This window comes from Nuphar pumila, chromosome 15 (assembly GCF_984573655.1).
Source record: "Nuphar pumila chromosome 15, dmNupPumi1.hap1.1, whole genome shotgun sequence".
In the NCBI taxonomy this organism is placed as follows: Eukaryota; Viridiplantae; Streptophyta; class Magnoliopsida; order Nymphaeales; family Nymphaeaceae; genus Nuphar; species Nuphar pumila.
The window spans coordinates 85,790,048-85,812,799 of NC_143263.1; the positions used below are offsets into that span (position 1 = coordinate 85,790,048).

Genomic DNA, 22,752 nt, shown 5'->3' on the forward strand with positions numbered 1-22,752 from the left:
TTACTCCCTAATACCTTGGTTAAGCCTTTATAACATCAAACTGCAGTGCTTTTAAACTACATATTCACAATTGTTAAAATATATAGTTATATATATATTTCTTCGTATATATATAACTATATTTCTTGATATACCTTGATGTAATTTAGTCTGCCCACTAAGGGCATTTTCGTTATTTCATACAGGGGTATTTTGGTAATTTAGTCTGCCCACCCATGGTATTTGGGACATTTCATACAGGGGTATTTTTTGGTAATTTAGTATGCCCACAGGGGCATTTTGGTATTTTAGTCTGCTTGCCAGGGGCATTTTGGTTATTTCATACATGGGTATTGATTGCACCCATTATAGATGTTGGGGCATCTCCCAACGGTCATAGGGAGTACCCTTGGTCTCTCATTTGTATATAAATAAGGCTCAAAGGCCTTTGTATTCTTAAGCTTTTCTTAAAGCTATTCATTGACAAAAATTATATTTTTTATGTATGCTCTTGTCTCTTTTGAGACTATTTAGCACTTATGTGCTTGTGTTGTGCTATAGTGCATTATTTTCTTGCTTGGTGATCGTGTGTTCTCGTTGGATCATTCTCTTTTGAGGCTCCTGTACACTTCATTACATGGTATCAGAGCCATAGTGCTTCTTGATCTTTTGGAGGTGGCTTTCTTTTTGTCGTGAAAAAAGGATTTTCAAAGTGTTAGTGACTCTTGTGGAGACTCAAGTAGTATATCTCTTCTATTGAATCTCTTGTTTCTTAAGATGGAGCATGAATCTAAGATAGATCTTTCCTTTAAGCTTAATGAAACAAATTACATGATGTGGGCTTCCGCCATGGAGAACAATCTTAAAAAAAAGTTGTGGGGATATGTGATGGGCACCATTTCGGAACCACAACTTGAACTCACAAAGCTTGAGGGTGGTGTGAAAAAAACCCTTGAAGGAGATGCTGGGGCCAAGGCTATTCGTGAGCATCAAAGTAAAGTAGAAGATTGGGAAAATAACCATGCAAAAATTCTTGCATGGTTCATGAACAATGTTGACATTAAAATATATGCCAACATTGCAAAATTTAGAAAAGAAAATGAAGCATGGTCTTTTTTGAAAGGTATGTACACTCAAAAAAACCTTGCTAGGCAATATTTATTATAAGAAAAAATTAGAATTACCAAGAAAGGAGATGTGAGTGTACGAGATTATTTTAGTACTTTATCTCCTCTATGGAATGAGTTGGTGATTCTTGAACCTAACTGGGTTTCTATTGAAAACATGGAACTTAGAAGATAACAAATGAAAAATGAACATCTTTTTCAATTCTTTCATGGTTTTTGTCTCGAGTATGAGCAAGTTTGATCATCTCTGCATTATAGATCAACTCCTCTTCCTCTAGAAGATGCTGTAGCCAAGGTATGCCAAGAAAAAATCTCATATTGGGATGACAAGAGGTGTAATATTGCGTACTTTTGCACTTAGTCATTTTATGATTTTGTTGAAATTTTGGCTAAGTATGGAAAAAAATTGTTTGAACCTCGATATTAGACTGAATGCTTTTGAGTCTGGGTGTGGCCCAGGTCTCATTGACAAGGTCAAGATGAGCCAATAGAAACGTGGGAAAATTTTTTATTTTTAACCTTTAAATTCAAGCGAAATTCGGGTTATTTTTGGGCAAAATTCAGAATTTGATAGTCATATTATATATCGTTGGATGCGTCTCGGAATGTCGAATGCACCAATATGTTACTATTCCGAATTCAAGTTCCGATTGACCCAAAAATCACATTTTTTCTAAAAAAGGAGCAGTTTGTCGGTTCAGATTCGGATTTGGATCAGACTGGATCCAATGGATTTAATCCAAATTAATAAGGATTTAGACTCTATCCAAGACCCATATTAATCTGAATTTGGTTCAGTCCAAAACCCTTTTGAATATTTGGAGATGGATTTGGATTCAGATCCAGATCCAAATCTATGCCCAACAATTTTCTAGCTTTAAATTGGAGTTAATTATGGTTAAGAAGTCTCCCAAGTTAATTTGGCTATTTTTGGAAACTTCTAGATAATTATTAATTATTTAATACTAAATAATTAATTAATTCTATTTAATTCAGAATTTTTATTTTAGGGTTGTTTAGGACTTCTTAAAAGAGTCCTTGTACATGCCTAAGAAGGCTAAATTAGGTTTTAGAAAGACTTTAAAAAAATTAGAAACTTTGAAAAAAAGTCAAAATATAAGAGTTTTGGAAATTTTAGAAAGAGAAGAGAGAGAGAGAGAGGGTCCTTAAAGGAGGAAACTCTCCTTCTCCAACCCTTCTAGAGAGCACTAGAGAAGGGGGTGGGGGGGGTCACCTCCCTCTCACTCTATTTAAGATCAAAAGAAAAGGGGAAAGGAAAGAAAGAAAAGAGAAGAGGGAAAAAAAAGAAAGGAGGAGAGAGAAGGAGAGGAAAAGAGAGAAAGGAGGAACAGGAAGAACGAGGAGCCTTCTTCTTTAGCCATCCAGTTTTTTTCACCATTATTTTCCTTGTTCTCTCCAATTTGCGTAAAGGTACGGGTTTCCTCTCTTGAATCGAGTAAGATAATGAGTATAGATTGGATTTCCATGCAATATTTTGATGAAAATCCATAGAAAAAGAGTAAATCTAGATGTTTACTCTAAAATACATGAATGAAAATTTAGGAATCCTCTTTCATGGATGTATTTTGATATCATACATTTAGCAATAGAAATTTGTGTACATGTTTATATTTATACCAAAACAAAATTTTATTTCGTGATAAATATAGCTTATCAGGTGCTTGTTCATGATAGATTTGGGGTTGTTGTTTATGAGAGAAAAATTTTGTTTATGCATGCATATCATATTGAGAAATTCTGATTATGCATGTGTTCTTTATTTGAGCATCAGGGTGTACATGCATGCAAAACTAAGTGGAACCATGTCTGTTTGAGAGGTGAAATTTGTAGATGCATGCAAGATGAACGTGCATACGCATATGCGTGCATAATTGAAATTTAATAGTGTGTTTTATATGCATATGGAAGAAATATATATATATATATATATATATATATATATATATATATATATATATATATATATATATTTATAGTGGTATGCTGGCCTGGTTCTGCCAGGCCTGGTATGTGCTGCAGAGCCCAGCTGTGTAGGCACGGCTGGCCAGCAGGCTCTTAATGCAAAGGGGCAGCAGGTTGTCACAAAAAAAGATTCTTTTATAACCTGTTTTTTTTTTGTGGGCCAGCGGTCTGGACAGCAAACCAGCCGAGCCGGCTCGACTGGCCAGACCGGGCCAGCAGGCTGACAGGCCTGGCCTGCCGAGCCTGCTGGGCCCAACCCTACTCGGTTGGGCAGGGATGGTTACATAAAAAAATCTAAGTTTTTTTTTTTTTTTGGGGGGGGGGGGGGCTGACTGCCAGGCCCTGGCAGGGTGCCCACAGGCCCGAACTGGGCCTGTGTAGTGACTGCCAGGCCCAGCTGACTGGAGCAGAACCCTAGCCGACTGGGTCGGTTGGGTGCTGTTTATAACTTTATATAAAAAAAAAGAACTAAAATTTTTAAAAAATTTGAGGGTGGTGACAGGCGGGTGGCCTGTTACACCCAGCTGTTTGGGTTCAGCTGGGTCGGGGCTGAACCCCAGCCGACGGGGTCGGCTAGGCTTGGTCGACCTACTTTAAAGGAGAATTTTAACGTCCTCAAGTGCGTTCAAATCTGGGTTTCAGAGTTCATAAAGTATGTAAATTTCCAGTCTTTTCTAAGTGTAATTGTTTTAATCCTATCACATGCAAGTGAATGAGATTTACACATGCTTTACTTAATAGAACATACTTGCTCTTGTTCTAAATGAGTTTGATTGTCATATGCTTATATAAAATTTTGTGTTTACAATATGTGCTTACATGAAATTGTGTTCTCATGCTCGCTTCATAAATGTAAGTATGTGAATGACATGAATTTATAGACATATGCATAGGAATGTTTAGTTTATGCATATTGTTAAAGTGGCAAGTATGAACGTGCATATGAAAGCTAGTTGACATCATTGCATATATGGCATATTGTTATGATTTTTGCATATGATGCAACGATGATCAAAATGAATCATCACAAGCTTGGTGAGCCTTGAGCTTAGGTTGCTCATTCTTTACTTGTTTTAATGCATCGCAAAAGTAACATGTATACTATTTCACTATATTGCACTGTTTTATGTTTTTCGCGGGCTGTAATCCCTTGACGAGTCTCGCATTTGGATATGCGAGCATATGTTATAATTTTGAATGTTGAATTGCAAGTTAATGGAATGATTATTAATAAAATGATAAATAAATAGAACAATGTAATTTATGTTCTGAGATATCCCGTCGTTAGAATGAGACTCTTAGAGTTTCGGTTTTATGGAACCACGAGGATAAAAAACTCCGTGTGCATTATTGTTACCCCTGAACCCGATATTGAGGTTCTTTCTTTTGACCACGGTTTTAGGGAGAATCCACCACTTTACCTGAGGGTGGTGTGTAGACACAACTGTTGTTTTGGTATACCAAGAAAGTGACACTATTGGATCTGGGGTCCTTAGTGCCCCAACATTAGATGTGGAGGTCTAATGTTCCGAAGATTGATTCGGTCGAGGGCTAAGTTTGGAACGCAGTAATAAAATACAACTCGTGTGCTAAATTACCCTAGGAACCCTACTTGACCTCGAAAATTCTTGTTTATTTGGTGTATCCATAAGCAACGGTAATAAAGAAAGGAACTTAAATTGTGTGCATTTAATAGGGTCATGCATATGAAAAGAATACTCTAACAAAAGATAATAATTTATTAATACATATGTATAGAATTCATGTATATTCCTGCTATGCATTAGATCATGCATATTGTTAAAATGTAACATATAATGTAAATACACATATAATATATATATTATTTTTATAATATATATATTATTTTTATAATATATATATTATATATTTATATTTTTTATTTCTTTTATTCTTTTTTTATTTTTTTATTTTTATATTTTTCTAGTTCACATTGAACTAGATGGTCAAGATCGCGTTAGAGTCTAACGGCTAGTCACCCATGCAATTTGAAATAAAAAAATACATAAAAAAGGAGAAATAAAAAAGACAAAATAAATTGTTAACCCTAAATACAATCTATTAAAATATATGTATATACATATATGATATATTTCCATATATGATATATATACATATATATAATATATGTAATGAAATGAAAGAGCTCTCACACCTCACAGAAGAGGCAAAACACAACTCAAAAAGGGTTTTAAGTATAGGAGCCACTAAGGGCTAAAGAGACACCCTCACAACCCAAATATGGGTTTAAGCACAAGAGCCACTAAGGGCCAAGAAAACACTCTTAAAATAATAAATTTATTAATAATGAAATGCACAAAAAATGCATAGCCTTCAAGGGGACAAGAGCTCCCTATATATACACTTCAAGAGGGTAAGAGGAGCCCAATAGAGCCGTTGGGGTGTCCCTGACGACTCTATGGTAATTTTAACCATATTGCCATAAAGAAAAGACAAAGATTCAGAAATAAAAAATGAAAAAGTTAGTTCTGCCCCTAATGGGCAGACCCTATTACATAAAAAGAATTACCAAAATACCCCTAGAGGGTATTCCCTATTACAATATATATGTGGGTTTGGCCTAAAGAAGGTATGGAACTAATGAGTAGAAATCACTTTCCAATTTTTTGTAGATCAAATGTTACAGATGTGATCTACATGGTTTGTTTAGTATGAAACTTGTTTTGAATCATGTGATTATGACAAGTAATTAGGTTTTAAAGGGGTCCAAGAATCAATGGCCCACAATTTGCCAAAATTTCATAACTCAAAAGATTGAGTCGATATAACTTGCACCTTGTTTTCTTCAAATAGATAACTAGAAATTCTCATTTCATATTGTGATTAGAGAGCAGCAAAGCTACATTGCAGAGCATAATCCCCTAAATGAAAATTCTGGAAACTCAAGCTGCATACACTACTGCACAGATGGCTTTCCATTCCAGCACATAGACAATTCCTATGGATTACCTCTTTAAGTACCTGTTACTTATGGGCATCTCTACAGAAACTTTTTGTACAAGGCATTTCAAAACCTTAATGAAATCAATCCTCTACAAAGTGGGAAAATGACATTTTACAGAGGAGAACATTTCACACACCTTAAGCATATTGTATGTTGTACATGATTCCTCGTTCTCTGCCTCAAGTGTATTTGCAACACGTTTTGGATCAGACCTGTCAATAATTCTTATAAAACAGATTGTTGATGGGGATTTGAAAAAATAGGAAAGAAAAAGCCAACTGCCAGCCATATACTAGCACATTCTTAAGAATTAATTTGAGAACCAGTAAAACATTGTACTATAAACTATAAAATGGAAAATAAGAATATATCAGCAAAAAAAATAAAAATTCAGCGCCATAATGACTTACCAGAACTCACTAACAGATGTTCCTCCTGTAGCATATGAGTGAGAAGAATTAACAGCATCCATGAAGAATGTACCTATCGCCTACCAACAGAAACAGTACTATTAAATAGCACTTCAAATGAAAAGGTAAAGCTGCCATTAGGTGAAATAATAACACTCCTAGCTGCAAGCCCCGCTCTCTGGTTGTTCATCTAGCATCATTTTTTTTTTCTAAGACAAGAAATTCTTAAATTTGCTATACTTGCAGGCAAACTAATAACCTTGTTCGCATAACAATGATATGATCCTGTTAGGAAATATGAAATATTGGTGACTTGATGTATTTCTCTTGTATATACCCAAGTATACTTAAGTATAATTGTAGGTTTTGTTCATTGTATTTGTTTCTTTTTGTATTTTAGGTATACTAGTCGTATACCTATTGTGTGTTGTGTATTTCAGGCTAAGGTATACTCAAGGTATACCCATTGGGTTTAGATTAAGTATACATAGTGGATACTTTTAGGTTAGCATTAGGTATTTTCTTATTTATTTATTTTATTTTTATTTTTCTTGGTCATTATTTAGATGACCAATTAGGCATTTTTGGTCATTTTCAGGTTGACCAACTAGCCATTAGGATTTAACCTAATGGCTAGTTGGAGGAGGTCTAACTAGCCATTAGGCTAGTCTCTTTATATATAAGTGTGTGTGTGCTATGTAAAAGGTAAGAGAGCGATGGGCGTGTGAGTGTATGTGATGCATGTATGGGTGTATGAGTGAGTAATATGTATGTGATAGAGTGAGATAGTGAGTGCATGTATTGTGTTTGAATATAATGTGTATGGTGTGATACATAATGCGTGAGGGTATGTATCATATGTGTGAGCATGATATGAGGTGCACATGATATGAGGGTATGAGGTGTGATAGGATGAGATGTGTAAGCATGTATTAAAAAATGTTTTTTTATTAAATAAAGATTTCTATTTTCTTCTCCATTAGTTTTAAGCTTTTTTGTAATATTTTTGTCTTTGTTTAAATGCATATTGTATTCATTTCTGAGCTTTATTAATAAATATTTATTATTTTCACTTCATGTTTTCATGCCTCAATTTTTGTGCCGTTTCACAACAAATCCTACCGTAAAAACTCCTCTCACTAATCAGCATAACAGAAAACAGTAAAAAACAGAGGACCAGTATCTGGTTACAATTAGTACCAAGCACTCTATAATCCATCCAAAGAATAAACACTGAATCAGCTATTCAAAGCAGAATTGCAACAAAAAACCAGAATGTATGTGCCTCTAACCTAAGAGGCAACACAAGCAAACCAAAAGAAATATGTGGAAATTGCATATTTCATGCCCCAGTATTGTTGGGAAAATAAGGCATAAGAAAGAGTTAAAACCTGTTGTTGTTAAGCAAAATTTGAAGCTTCTGTTAGCTTGAATTAAGATGAGAGGTTAAAATATTGGTGTTACTAAAATTTTACCTTATAAAGAGGGTCACCAGTAACTTCATATCGCATCTGGGATCCGATAACAACTGGTATGTGTGTGTTGGCATGGAAACCAGATAGGCTGTCAGACTGCAAGCAATCAACATGAAATGAAACATCTCATGTAACTTTCATTTAGAAAAAGAAAATGAGTAGCCATAACAGGTTCACTTTACATATATTTATACAACCACCAGAATAAATAAACAATAATGAAACAGACCATGTAAGCTATGACACTAATGGGGTTTTACACTACTAATACCAGTTCCTGCCATGGATAGAAGAGAAGTTAGCATCAGTGACAACCAGAAATGAAACTTTTGACATATCCTATGAAAATGAGTCCTAAGAGAAGCAGTCCATGTAAATCCCAAAAGTGTTACTACATGTTATGAAATCTGAGTGGTATCCCCCCCTCCCCCCCAAACAATCTTTCTACCAAGTACATAAGTTAGTTCACCGGAATGAACAGATTGGAAATAAACAGGTAATTCCCAAATCAAATGAATGTTTTGATGCAGAGAAACAACCAAATTTCCTTTGCATTTATGCTAATCACATTTAAATGCCAACAAGAAAAAAGAAAAATGGTAGCATGTTACTAATAGGTGACAATGCAATCAGAAAATATATCATAGTTACCTGAACTGCAAGCAACCCCAGGAAGCAAGGTTTGTCAAAAAGGTGTGCCAGCACCAAATGTTTCTGGTCTCCCTGGAGTGATTTCAATGTAAAAGCATAAAATTACACATCAAGATTTCTATAAAGCAACGAATAATTCAAAAAAGTGCAAAATAAAGTTCTTTTTGTGCATGCTTTAATGCTATCCACATCCTACAAAGGAAAACAAGTAAAATTATATTCATAGCAGGGACTGCTAGGATTCCTTTAAATAAAAACTTAAGTTGATAACAATGATTAGATAAGCCAAGAGTCGAGAGTAATGCATTAAACAAGATTTGTTGCCAGTATGTAGAGGTCACAAAATACATAATTCCAAGTCAGCAGAGGGCCTTAAAATAAGAAAAATCCATTAAATCTCCCCCCGCAGATACATAAATGCATACTTTCACAAACCCAAAATACTCACACATATACATATATATGTGCATGCATGTGTATTTGATATTATTAAGAGTTGTAATACTAAGCATTTTCTAAAACCCAAAAAAATTAATTAATAAGATTTTTATGTGAATGTTTTTATTACGAAAGATTCAAAGGTGTAGGTTCATTATAATTAATTATAATTTATTTAAAAAAGAGGTTAGTATAATACATTGGATCCTAGGAGTGGTCTCTATGTTGGATAATGAACCTGTGAGAAAATGAGTTCCTCCAAAGATGTTCACCAAATCACCAAATTGGACACTCAAAAGAGTTCCACCAAAACACCAAAATGATACAAAGGCCACAAACAGGCTCACACACAAAATCCACCAAAGGTGGCCAACACAAGAGTAAAACATAATATTTTATTGAGATTAAACCTTGCAAGAAGCACTTGAGAGGGGAATGACCTCTATTTATATACAATGAAGAGGAGGGAAGAGGAGACTCAAAGAGCCATTGGAGCTAGTCCAATGCCTACAAATAGAGCTATTGGACTAGCTCCAACGACTGTTTTGACTAGTCAAGGTCTAGTTCAAAAAGAACTAAATCTAGTTCTAAATGAACTAGACAAAGAAAAAATAAATAAATAAACGAAAAAAATATATAAACCAAATATGTAAGGTCTCCAAATTTTCTGTTAAATTTTAGTATTTTATACGAAATCCAAATCCACTTTTTATTTTTTTTGGATATATATATATATATATATATATATATATATATATATATATATATATATATATATATATTGGGGGACTGAGTCCAAATTGGGTCTTAAACCCAACCCTTTTTGGGATGGATCTAGGTTGCGGATGTCGAAATGTCGACACCCCCTCACCATACTCTCTATTTAAAACCCCCGGGGGGGGGGGATTTCTTTTAAAACAAAACGACGAGCCCGACTCTCTCTCTCTCAGAATGCCCCTTGCTTGGAGCCACCTCTCCTCACACGATAAAAGAACCATTTACAACACACCATTCGATACGACGAACAAGACTCCATATTTTTTGGCACGGTTACCAAAGCACGAACAATATTATAACCTACACTCGGAATTGCCAGAGATCTAAACCATCTTCGAGGTAGGGGAAAGTTTCATGCGAGAACGATGATGGAACACTTCTAATATATATATATATATACATATGCTTTTAACTCAAGGATGCAGTTTTGCATATTCTTGTCCATTTTCAATTACGTCATTTACTTTGTCATCGCGTTGTAATATGCACAGGCTCCAACTTTCTAAAATTTATTTAGCTCGATGTGTGGTTTCACACATCGGACCTTGCTTTATGTTATTTACTTTGCAGTCGTACTGTAATGTACACAGGCTCCAGCTTTCTAAAATTTATTTAGCTCGATGTGTGGTTTCAGACATCAGGCTCTGCTTTATGTCATTTACTTTGCCACCACGTTATAACGTGCACATGATCCTGCTTTACGGAAATTACTTAGTCCGATGTACGGTTTCATACACTAGGCCTCACTTACGCAATTTATTTAGCTCGATGTGTGGTTTCACATATTCGAGCCCTGCTTTACTCCATTTACCTTGCTGTCTCACTGTAATGGGTACAAGCATATGCTTTAATATATATGTATTCTATATACATATATAATTTTATAAAGTATACAATTTTTGCATACTCCTGTCTGCTTTAAATTACGTTAGTATGTATTTAACGACGTAAATTTGCACATCATCGCTAAAACTCGATTTTTGAAAGAATCCACATGTGAGATTTCAAGTTCGCATTCCCTAATGTCTCGAGAAAAACAAAACAAATGTTTTACGGTTGCATATTCGCAATATCCAACAATTTCATACATAACTTATCTCAAGTATAAAGCAAGACTCCCTTGTATACTGGTATCAATGTTGTTAAGTTCGTGCTTATCAAACAAACTCCCTAACATTGGAAGCTTCCTCTAAACACCTTTCCAACTTGTTTGAAACTTTAAATTGACATGACTCAGGAATTCGCAACTAAGTTTTTTCTTTGAATGAACATAACAAAAAAACTTTGATTACGTAGCCCTTGGTGGTATGTACGTCAGGTCCTTTTCAGTATCCAGAATAACTCAGATATTTCCCGACCTAAGGCGTGGGATATCATGATTTTCAATATTATGTTTGGGGTTTCTTTTTGAGAAATCCATATATTTCCTATCGTGGTTAGTACTATCAGACATACACATGTTAGTACAACGATGAATGGACTAGAGGTTTATGATAACCTCAAAGTGCAACATAGCATATTGCTAAAGAAAATCACATAAATGAAAATAATTGCTTTTATAGGCAAGATGCTCGATTTGGTTTAAAAGACTAGAGTATGTTGAATGAGTCGTCAGTTAATATAAGACCCGACGTAACAATTCATCATTTGGTTCTGTTAAGAGAGAGGATAGGATGGTACAAAAACTCTAATTGACAAGTTGTTAACAATTATGCTTCTCGAGTAGCAGTGACTCAGTATCCCCAGTCATCGGAGTTAGGGGACCAAGCTACTAAATATTATCCTAGGTGGTAGATCCCATTGACTTCTACAGAAGTTCAGATACATCCCCTGTTGTTTATGCCTCCGAAGAATTCTCTCTCAGTTAATAGGTCATCCCCTTAGGAGTGGACTCAGCTAATCATCTGAAGCATCAAAATACATAGAATAATAAACCCAAAGACAATTTTAGTTGTTTCTACGTATTATCCTGTGCGTACCCACAGGTCGTTAATTATCGAAACAAGATTTTCAAGTTCATTTTACTTATTTTAAAACTACACGTGAAATAATGCATATGTTAGTTTTGTTCTTGTAGAATGGCCTGAACCCTAGAAATAGAGAAGAGAGAGAGAGAAGAGAGAGAGAGAGAAGAGAGAAAGAGAGAGAGACGGCTGCAAAGAAAACCTCAGAATTCATAATACGATTAGGGCCTCTCTCTATGTTAAATAGAGAGAGGCTTAAAGATCTAATTACAATACTGCCCCATTATAAATAACTAAATTACAGAAAGCACCTTAATGAAAGATAACTCTACTTAAAACCACCTATTCTCAACACTCCCCCTCAAGCTGGAGCATAGATATCGATCATGCTCAGCTTGTCACAACATTTTGAAAAATTTGGTCTGGCAAGAGGTTTTGTGAACATATCTGCAACTTGGTCTTCCGACTTTAGATATTGGGTAGTGATATGACCCGCTTGAACCATATCCCTTACATAGTGGCAATCAACCTCAATGTGCTTTGTTCTCTCATGAAATACAGGATTGTTCGCTATATATGTTGCAGCTTTGTTATCGCACATCATGGTCATGGGAGAAGAAACCTTCACCTGGAGATCAAGAAGCACAGTACGAACCCACATCAATTCAGCAGCTGTTTGGGCCATAGCCCGATATTCTGATTCTGCACTAGACCTCGAAACCACATTTTGCTTCTTACTTCTCCAAGAGATTAAGTTGTCTCCCAGGAACACACAAAATCCTGTGGTAGATTTTCTATCTACTATAGATCCTGCATAGTCAGCATCAGAATAGGCCACTATATCCAGAGGTCCACCTTTCTTGAACAATAACCCCTTTCCAGGAGAAGATTTTAGATATCTAAGAATCATAATAGCTGCATTCGAGTGTACCTCAGTAGGTTTGTCCATAAACTGGCTGACTTTACTCACAGCTAAAGCAATATCTGGCCTGGTCACAGTTACATACAGTAGTTTCCCAACTAGGGAGCGATAGCTTTTGCTATCAACCAGTTTTGACCCTTCTTCAAACAACTGAACTTTATGGTTCATGGGAATATTTGCTGGTTTAGCTCCCAACATTCCTGTTTCCTTTAATAAGTCAAGAACATACTTTCGTTGAGACAAAACCATCCCTTCACGGCTCCTGGCAACTTCTATACCTAGAAAATACCTGAGTGAACCAAGGTCTTTTGTAACAAAGTGTTTGTGAAGATGAGCCTTTGTGGCTTCAATAGCTTTCACATCATCACCTGTAAGAATGATGTCATCCACATATACCACCATAACAACTATGCCAGAGCTAGTTTTCTTTATGAATAGTGTATGATCTGCTGCTGACCTATTAAAGCCAAAACCTGACATTACTTCAAACAACTTCTGAAATCATGCACGAGGACTTTGTTTCAAGCCATAAATTGCCTTTTTCAATCTACACACCTTCTGACACTCCCCCTCAACCTCGAATCCTGGAGGTTGTTGCATGTAAACAGTTTCAGATAGGTCCCCATATAGAAATGCATTTTTCACATCTAATTGAGACAGGCTCCAACCATGCTGCACAGCTACTGAGAGAACAAGACGAATGGTACCCATTCGTGCAACAGGAGAAAAAGTTTCAAAGAAATCAATACCATATGTCTGAGTATACCCTTTGGCTACTAATCTGGCCTTGTACCGTTCAATGGAACCATCAGATTTGTACTTTATCGTATATACCCATTTGCATCCAACAATGTCAGCATCTGCAGGGGAATCAACTAGGTCCCAAGTATGCTGAGATAGTAAGGCATCCATTTCTTCTTGCATAGCCCTCTTCCAGTGAGTATGAATCTCGGCCTGCTGATAGTTCCGAGGAATAACTTCAGCAGATAAAGCTGAAATAAAAGATTTCATCTGATTTTCAATTCGGGCTTCAGAGACAAAACGAGACATGGGATATAAAGTACATTGTCGTGTCCCCTTTCGTAGAGCAATCGGCCTGTTATCATCATCATGAAGATCATTATTGTCAGTAGAACTTACCTCAGGGGAAGAAGATGGAGGCACTTGAGGAGGTGGATCTCTACGCACATATACCAATGGAGGATTATGAAATCTGGAAGAGGATGAAGTGTGGTTCGGGAATGAGGGCACGGATTCCAAGGGAAAAGGGGGTATAGGTAATGGGCAAGACTCAGCTGGATCAACCTGCAGTGGGGAACCAATATTAGAGTAATATGGAGTGGATTCCAAGAAAGACACATCCGCACTGACATACTCTCTGCGAGAAGTAGGATCATAACATCGATATCCCTTTTGATTTTTGGGATAACCTATAAATATGCACTTTGTAGCTTGAGCAGCTAATTTATCACGGTCAGGGCCAAGTTTGTGTACAAAGCAAACACATCCAAACACTTTGGGGGGAGAGGGAGAAAAGAGGGGTATTGGGTTTTAGGATATGAATTGGAATTTGATCACCCACAGAAGAGGAAGGCATGCGGTTGATCAGATAGCAAGCAGTTGTAATTGCATCTCCCCAGTATAACGCATGAACATTTGATTTGATCATAATGGTCCTGGCAATATCAAGTAGGTGACGATGTTTTCGCTCAGACACCCCATTTTGTTGAGATGAATAGGCACAGGAAGTTTGGGGTTGGATGCCACTATCATGGTAAAATTGTAACAGACTTTTTGATTTAAACTCGAGAGCATTATCAGTGCGAACAATCTTGACACTCGATTCAAAATGAGTCTTTATTTCAAGAATTAAAGATTTGATAATATTTGGAACATCAGATCGTTCCTTTATTAAAAACACCCATGATAACTTAGAGAAATCATCAACAATAACTACATAGTATCGACACTGAGTCCTAGTAGGAATCTTACTAGGACCCCATACATCTGCATGAAGAAGTTCAAAGACTTTATTACTAGACGGACTCTGACTCGAAGGGAACGAACTTCGATGATGCTTGCCCAGCTGACATGCTTCACACTGAAATGATGTGGTGGAGGGAATCTGAGGAAAGACCGAACGAAGCTTTGACAATGAAGGATGACCAAGACGACGATGCCACTGAACAGGACTAAATGAATGATCCACTGCTGCATGCACAGTACCCATTGGATGATGTAAGTAGTAGATTCCATTTTCTTCATAGCCGCCACCAATCTTCTTCCCCGTCAGCAAATCCTGAAAATGACAACCCATTGGATCAAATATTACTCTACAGTTTTGTTCTTTTACAAGACAACTCACAGAAAGTAAACTCTGAGGAAATTTTGGGGCATGAAGAGCATTTTTCAACTGTAATGAGGAGGATATAGAAATATTTCCCTGACCAACAACCGGGGAGGTACTCCCATCGGCTAATGAGACTCCAAGCTGAGCCTTAATATCCTTCAGATCTGAAAAAACAAGTGAATTTCCACACAAATGCCTGGATGCACCAGAATCAATAATCCACTTACTGTCAGTCGGATGAAGAAGATTTCCGGTTGAATAGGCAACACCAGCAACAGGAGAGGTAGGGCTCAAAGGACGAAGAGCTACCAGCTCATCATATTCAGCACGACTGAGGGTTATACTACTGTCACTTGCAGAAATATTGTCTTGTGCCTTTGTTGCCTCGAGAGAAGTAGTATTAGCCCTAGGAGTATATGACTTTGATGAAGATGAGGTTGGTCGGCCATGCTTATCCCAGCAACGATCTTCTAAATGTCCAGATTTTCCACAGAATGTACATTGAAGCTTTCCTCTGCCTCCCACACCTCGGCCGCGACCTCGTCCTCTGATGTTCTGAAGATTTCCACGTCCATAACCAGATGAGACAACTAAGGCAGAAGACTGAGTCACAGGCTGAGAATGTGGAAGAGATATAGCAAGTCTGCTTAGACGGTTATATGCCTCAGCAAGAGTAGGCACATCCGACCCAGTCAACATTTGGACTTTTGCAACAGAAAATTCTGAAGATAAACCTGTAAGAAACCTAGCAACCATAGTTTGTTCTTGATGATCCTTTTGTTTCGAACAACAGAGAGGTCTGTGAGCATTAAGTCTTTCAAAAGCAGCTTTTACGGAGGCATAGTACTGGGCCAAGGTTTGATCTCCCTGCTGTAAATTGTATATTTCCTGTTCGACTTGTAGGATACGACTCACATTAGTTTCTTGTGAGTATGTATCTCGAAGATTGTCCCACATCTGTTTGGCGGTATTATAATAAATTAAACCATCTGCAATATGGGGTTCGACACTATTCATAATCCATGACATGACTATGTCATTATCTTCATCCCAAGTAACATATTTTCCCACCTTTTCAGTGGGTCCATCTTCCAACAAGATATGTTTTCTACGATGTCCAGATACCGACATCATAAATGTTCTGGACCACCGGGCATAGTTGGTTTCATTTAACCTCACAGACGAGCCATACGAAAAAGGATTGGCAAATGCCTTATATTATTCCATCTGTTCCAATTTTGAATCACCTTTAGAAGTTTCAGCCATACTGCAGAAAAAAAAAACTGGACAGTCTCCACACTATCCAAAAACAAACCCCGCGTGTTACACCCACACGCTAACTGATATTCCAACCAGCAGTTGTTCACTCACGAACAACGAAAAAAAACCCCACTACAGTAGTGAGCAGCAGCCCACAAGCAGACAGATAATTCAGCACTTCAGTGATTCACAGCTAACACGACTTCTGCATATGCAGAAAAATCTTTCATAACAGGGGCAGCTCCCCAGACATATACAGTTTGACAATACGTCATTAATTTTTCCCGAGCAACACCACTAAGAGTTGGATTACTGGAGGGAAAAAAAAATAAGCAGGAAGTACCAGCACAAATCAAACTCCACACAGCCACGATATCACCAATCAAACTCCACACAGCCACGATATCAAGATACACAAAACATTTTCAGTGCAAAGAGTACCAGCACCAATCAAACTCCACACAACCACGATATCAAGATACACAAAACAGGCCCCCAACCATATGTAAAATCACCAACAGTAATCAGACTCCCACCAGCAACTATAGCAATATCTCACAACATGTTCAGTGTATATTATACCAACAGCAATCAACTCCCAACAGGTAGCCACGAAACCGAGACAGTAGGCAGTCATAAAATGATAAAAACAAGAAGCTGCGAACTCACAGCAAGCATCCACGACAAGAAGCTGATTAGGTATTCTTCCTTTTTCTCATTAGATCTGTTGACAGATCTGATGGCCTCCACGATTGATCGAGCCTTAATCAGACTCGATCACGCTCCCACGATCACGTTCCCACGATCACGCTCCCACGATCACGCTCCCACGATCACGCTCGATCACGCTCCCACGTGTTAAATATGTATATGTAAATGAATATATTTCTGTACTGTATTGTACCACTTGTACAGCATACTGTACTGTATTGTACTACTGTACTGTATTGTACTGTATTGTACAGCATACTGTACTGTATTGTACTACTGTACTGTATTGTACTGTATTGTACAGCATACTGTACTGTATTGTACTACTGTATTGTATTGTACTGTATTGTACAGCATACTGTACTGTATTGTACCACTCGTACAACATATAAATATCAATGGAAAGGGGAGAAGACATTACGCCCAACATTTTTTTCTCTCTTCCCTCTTACCTCTCTCTCTATCTCTTGCTACGATAGTAAGGTGACTCCCACATCTGATTTCTCACATGGTATCAGAGCCAAAGGCGTGGTAATCACGATCATCTGGAAGGCCCCTAAGGACCTTGACGTGCGTTTTTGGGCGTTCTCAAGGAAAGTGTTTTTTTTTCATCTTTTCTCTGTTGTTTCTCCGTTGAATCACTATATTTCGACGTCGTTTCTTCATTTTCTCATATCGTGCATCTTTTCCTTCTTACATATTCTGTTATCCCCAATTTTATCAACCCTAATTTCTGTTTTCCCCAAATTTGGGAACCCTCATTTCTCAAAAGTGCCTCTTTTCTCAAACTTCTTGTGATTTCTTATCTATTTCTTGCAATATAGTTGATAAATCGTACATTCTGCACGATTAACTAAAAAATCGTGATTTCCAAAACTCAAAAATTTCTGTCCGTACGGTTCTGTCCGTACAACCTACGAATTTCTGTCGTGCTGTTTGATTCATCTTTGATCTTCTTCCTTATGGATTCTAAAATCAGCCCCGGATTTCTTTCTCAACTTGTTTCTCACAAATTAACTCATGATAACTACTTACTTTGGAAACGCCAAATTCTGCCGTTTATCCGAAGTCATGGTCTTTCCGGGCATCTGGATGGGGGATCACCCGCCCCACCTATGACTATTACGCAAGAGGTAACTGGTAATGCTGGTAATGATGGGAAGGTGAGTTGCATTGCTATTCCAAATCCTGCGTATGATGTTTGGTTTCAGAAGGACCAATCTGTGGTTGCCTATTTGACTGCCACGTTATCTGATCGTATATTACAAACTATCTCTGACCATTTTACTGCTGCAGAACTATGGAGACATCTTGCTCACTCTTATTCACAGGTTTCTGAATCACGTGCACTTCAACTGAAATGGCAGTTCCAATCTATGCGAAAGGGAACTAAGACCATTACTGAATTTCTAGGGGATATCAAAATTATCATTGATCAGTTGGCCGCTATTGGATATCCTGTTTCTGATAGAGATGTTGTTCAGCAGGTATTGGGAAGCCTTGGGCCCCAATATCGTATGTTTTGCACTGCATTACAGGTTGCCTCTACACTTCCATGCTTTGAGGATTTACAGGCCAAACTCCTACAGTATGAAGTTAGTTTGACTCAAGATCATCTTATTGATGATCCTCATCCTGTCATGTTTACATCTGGGTCTACCTCATTTCGTCCACCTGCTGCTCATATGGGCCGTGGAGGACTCCTTCCTACTCCTACTGCTCCACCTGCCACTAGAGGTACCCGTGTCCCTACTTGCTTCCATTGCAACAAGCGTGGCCATGTGAAAGCAGATTGTTGGCACAACCCACAGAATCGCAACAAGGCAGGGAGGCCAGGACCAAGAGCTGGATAGATGAATGTTAGACAGTTTCAGGGGCAGCCGCAGGGAAATTTTCGAGCACATCAGGGTACTGATCAGGGACAGAGTGCAGGGTTGCCACATGATGTGCAACAAATTCTGATGACTGCATTTAACAACATGAATTTGCGTCAGAATGATGATGGAGTTTGGTATATTGATTCTGGAGCAGCCGCACATGTTACTTCTGATGCAGGTAAACTTTCCAACATGGTTCCTTATATTGGCACTGGCACTATTGTCACGGGAGATGGTTCCCACCACCCTATTTCTCATACTGGAAATGCATCTCTCTCTTTGTCACAATCTACACTACCATTGAAAAATGTCTTACTCACTCCTGCCATTAAGAAAAACATTTTATCTGTTTCTAAATTGGTTGATGAAACAAATTCATCCATGGAATTTACTCCGTCTTCTGTTTGTCTTAAGGACCTTTGAACCAAGAAGATGCTCGCTAAGGGTGAACGACGCGGAAACATGTACGTCTTCGAAGCAGTCCCCGGGACTTTGAAGACGTCATCTACCGTGTCTCCATCTTTTCCTGCTTATTTGAGTCAGTCTTCTTCTGTTATGCAATGTAATAAGCCAGTTTCTTGGCATCGTCGGTTAGGTCATTGTAGTCAAGGGTTCCTTGACAAATTGTCTTCTCAGGGTTTTATTCCCAAAGTCAAATTAGATCATAAGTGTCCTAGTTGTAATGTCTGCAAGAGTCATGTACTTCCCTTTCAAAGTATCAATAAAAGAGCTTCCAAGCCATTTGAAATTATTCACTCTGATGTTTGGGGCCCAGCTCCTGTTTCATCTCTATCTGGCTCTCGTTATTATGTGTTATTTCTTGACTCTTTCACTCGTTACACTTGGATTTACTTTATGAAATCTAAATCTGAAGTGTTCAAACTTTTCAAACAATTCCATGCTCTTGTTCAGAACCTTTTCAATTCAAATATCACTTATTTCCAGTGTGATGGTGGTGGAGAATACATATCTCATGATTTTAGTGAATATTTAAAGGACCATGGCATCACACGTAACTCCTCTTGTCCTTACACTCCACAACAGAATGGAGTAGCAGAACGTAAGCATCGGCATATTGTTGAAACCGCGTTAAGTATGATGCACAATATTGATATTTCTTTCTCTCTTTGGACTGAGGCCTTTCACACTGCAGTGCATATCATTAACAGGTTGCCTATGGAATTATTAGGAGATCAATCTCCTTATTATTTGCTTCACGGTTCTCACCCTTCTTATGATGATTTGCATGCTTTCGGATGCATTTGTTATGTCCATGTGGATCATTCTTTACGTAACACGTTTCAGGACAGAGCAGTTCAGTGCAGATTTCTGGGATATGCCGATGGGTATAAAGGATATAGATGTTATGATCCTATTTTGGGTAAGATTAAGGTGTCTAGAAATGTTGTTTTTGATGATGACCATTTCAGCACTTGTGATACTTCTCAGGTATATGAGCAAACTACTTATGATCCATGGCTTTGTGATACTTTGCTATATGACTCTATCAGAGATCCTGTTGTTGATGAACCAATTCAGTTTGAAGCAGACAACTCCATCATCCAGGATGCACCTTCACGGTTTTCAGGTTTGGTTTATGCCCGTCGAGGAGCCCCTTCAACTCCATCTCACGAGGCTCCCCCTCTTCGACGATCCACACGTGAAAGGCATCCTATCCATCGTTGGGTTAGTTACAACAATTTTTCTCTTGACTTTCAGTTGTTTCTAACCAATGTGGCCAAAGAGAAAGAGCCGTCTACTTTCCATCAGGCAGCCCATTCTCGAGCTTGGGTTGAAGCTATGAACGAAGAAATGGCAGCACTTCATGAATGTCATACATGGGATATTGTTCCTCGACCTGTTGATAGAAATGTTGTTGGTTCCAAATGGGTTTACAAGATCAAGCGCAAACCAGATGGTAGCATTGAAAGATATAAAGCTCGCCTTGTTGCACGCGGATTCACACAACAATATGGGCAAGATTATGAGGAAACTTTTAGCCCTGTTGTCAAAATTGGCACCATTCGTGTGATCCTCACTTTGGCACTTCAGCATGGTTGGTCTCTTAGCCAGTTGGATGTCAAGAATGCGTTCCTACATGGGGACTTGAAGGAAGAGGTGTATATGGAGCAACCTCCTGGATATAGTGAACATGATGCGGCTACATGGGTTTGTAAATTGAGAAGGTCTCTTTATGGTTTAAAACAGGCATCTCGGTCTTGGTTTGAGAGTTTCTCCATGGAAATTCAGCAGCATGGCTTTTCTAAGAGTATACTTGATCATTCTTTATTTATGTATAAGAATGATCATGTTACTACTTGGGTTCTTATATATGTTGATGACATCATTATCACTGGGAGTGATGATGCACATATTGCCTTGGTCAAGTCTTTACTCATGGCCAAATTCAAGATGAAGGACTTAGGCCCATTGCGATACTTCTTGGGAGTTGAAGTCGATAGACAAGATGATTGACTCACTCTAAGTCAACACAAGTATACTCTTGACATTCTTCACACCACTGGTATGATTAATTGTAAACCTCTCAGCACCCCATCTGTCTTAAATCATAAGTTTAGTGCAAAAGAAGGCCAATTATATCATGATTCCACTTTATATCGCCGCATTGTTGGTATGTTGCAATATCTTACATTTACAAGACCTGACATTGCTTATGCTGTAAATCAAGCATCTCAGTTTATGCATGCTCCCACTGATTGTCATATGGAATGTATTAAGCATATTCTCAGATATCTGAAAGGGACTATTGGAGATGGATTGCTCTATCACAAAGATGAAAGCTTCACTACAGGACACCGTTTACTAACATATTGTGATGCAGATTGGGGTGGGGACCCTGATGAGCGTAGGTCGGTTTCAGGATATTGTGTTTTTATTGGCCCAAATATTGTCACTTGGAGTAGTAAGAAACAAAAGGCCATTGCTAAATCCAGCACTGAGGCAGAGTACAGGGCAATGGCAGCAGGGGCAGCTGATGTCACTTGGGTACGGCATCTTCTTCAAGAGTTGAATGAACCTATCTCTTCCTCTCTGCTTTTATGTGATAATCAAAGTGCCATTAATATTTCTTTTAACCCTATTCATCATTGTCGCACGAAGCACATTGAGATTGATCAGCATTTTGTTAGACAAAAGATTGAAACAGAAGAAATTGAGGCTTCGTATGTCAGATCAGAAGACCAAGTAGCAGACATCTTCACCAAAGGATTGGTTAGTCATCAATTTTGGTTACTTAAGGGCAAGTTGAGCATGATTGAAGATCATCCTCAACTTGAGGGAGGCTGTTAAATATGTATATGTAAATGAATATATTTATGTACTGTATTGTACCACTTGTACAGCATACTGTACTGTATTGTACTACTGTACTGTATTGTACTGTATTGTACAGCATACTGTACTGTATTGTACTATTGTACTGTATTGTACAGCATACTGTACTGTATTGTACTATTGTACTATATTGTATTGTATTGTACAGCATACTGTACTGTATTGTACTATTGTACTGTATTGTACCACTCGTACAACATATAAATATCAATGGAAAGGGGAGAAGACATTACGCCCAACATTTTTTTCTCTCTTTCCTCTTACCTCTCTCTCTATCTCTTGCTACGATAGTAAGGTGACTCCCACATCTGATTTCTCACACCACGATCGGTACAGCTTTGATACCATGTAGAATGGCCTGAACCCAAGAAATAGAGAAGAGAGAGAGAGAAGAGAGAGAGAGAGAAGAGAGAAAGAGAGAGAAGAGAGAGAAGAGAGAGAAGAGAGAGAGACGGCTGCAAAGAAAACCTCAGAACTCATAATACGAT

The 22,752-nt window shown here is 37.8% G+C and overlaps 1 protein-coding gene across 1 annotated transcript in view; it reads right to left on the reverse strand.

The window, feature by feature from the left end:
* LOC149815856 (uncharacterized) overlaps positions 1 to 22,752 on the reverse strand; it is an 84,068-nt gene that overhangs the window by 44,072 nt on the left and 17,244 nt on the right. The window contains exons 4-7 of the mRNA XM_089989866.1: positions 8,612 to 8,683; positions 7,961 to 8,056; positions 6,486 to 6,565; positions 6,212 to 6,287 (exon numbers count right to left, since the gene is read on the reverse strand). Of these exons, the coding sequence (XP_089845992.1) occupies positions 6,212 to 6,287; positions 6,486 to 6,565; positions 7,961 to 8,056; positions 8,612 to 8,683 (324 nt within the window). The remainder of the gene's footprint in view (positions 1 to 6,211; positions 6,288 to 6,485; positions 6,566 to 7,960; positions 8,057 to 8,611; positions 8,684 to 22,752) is intronic.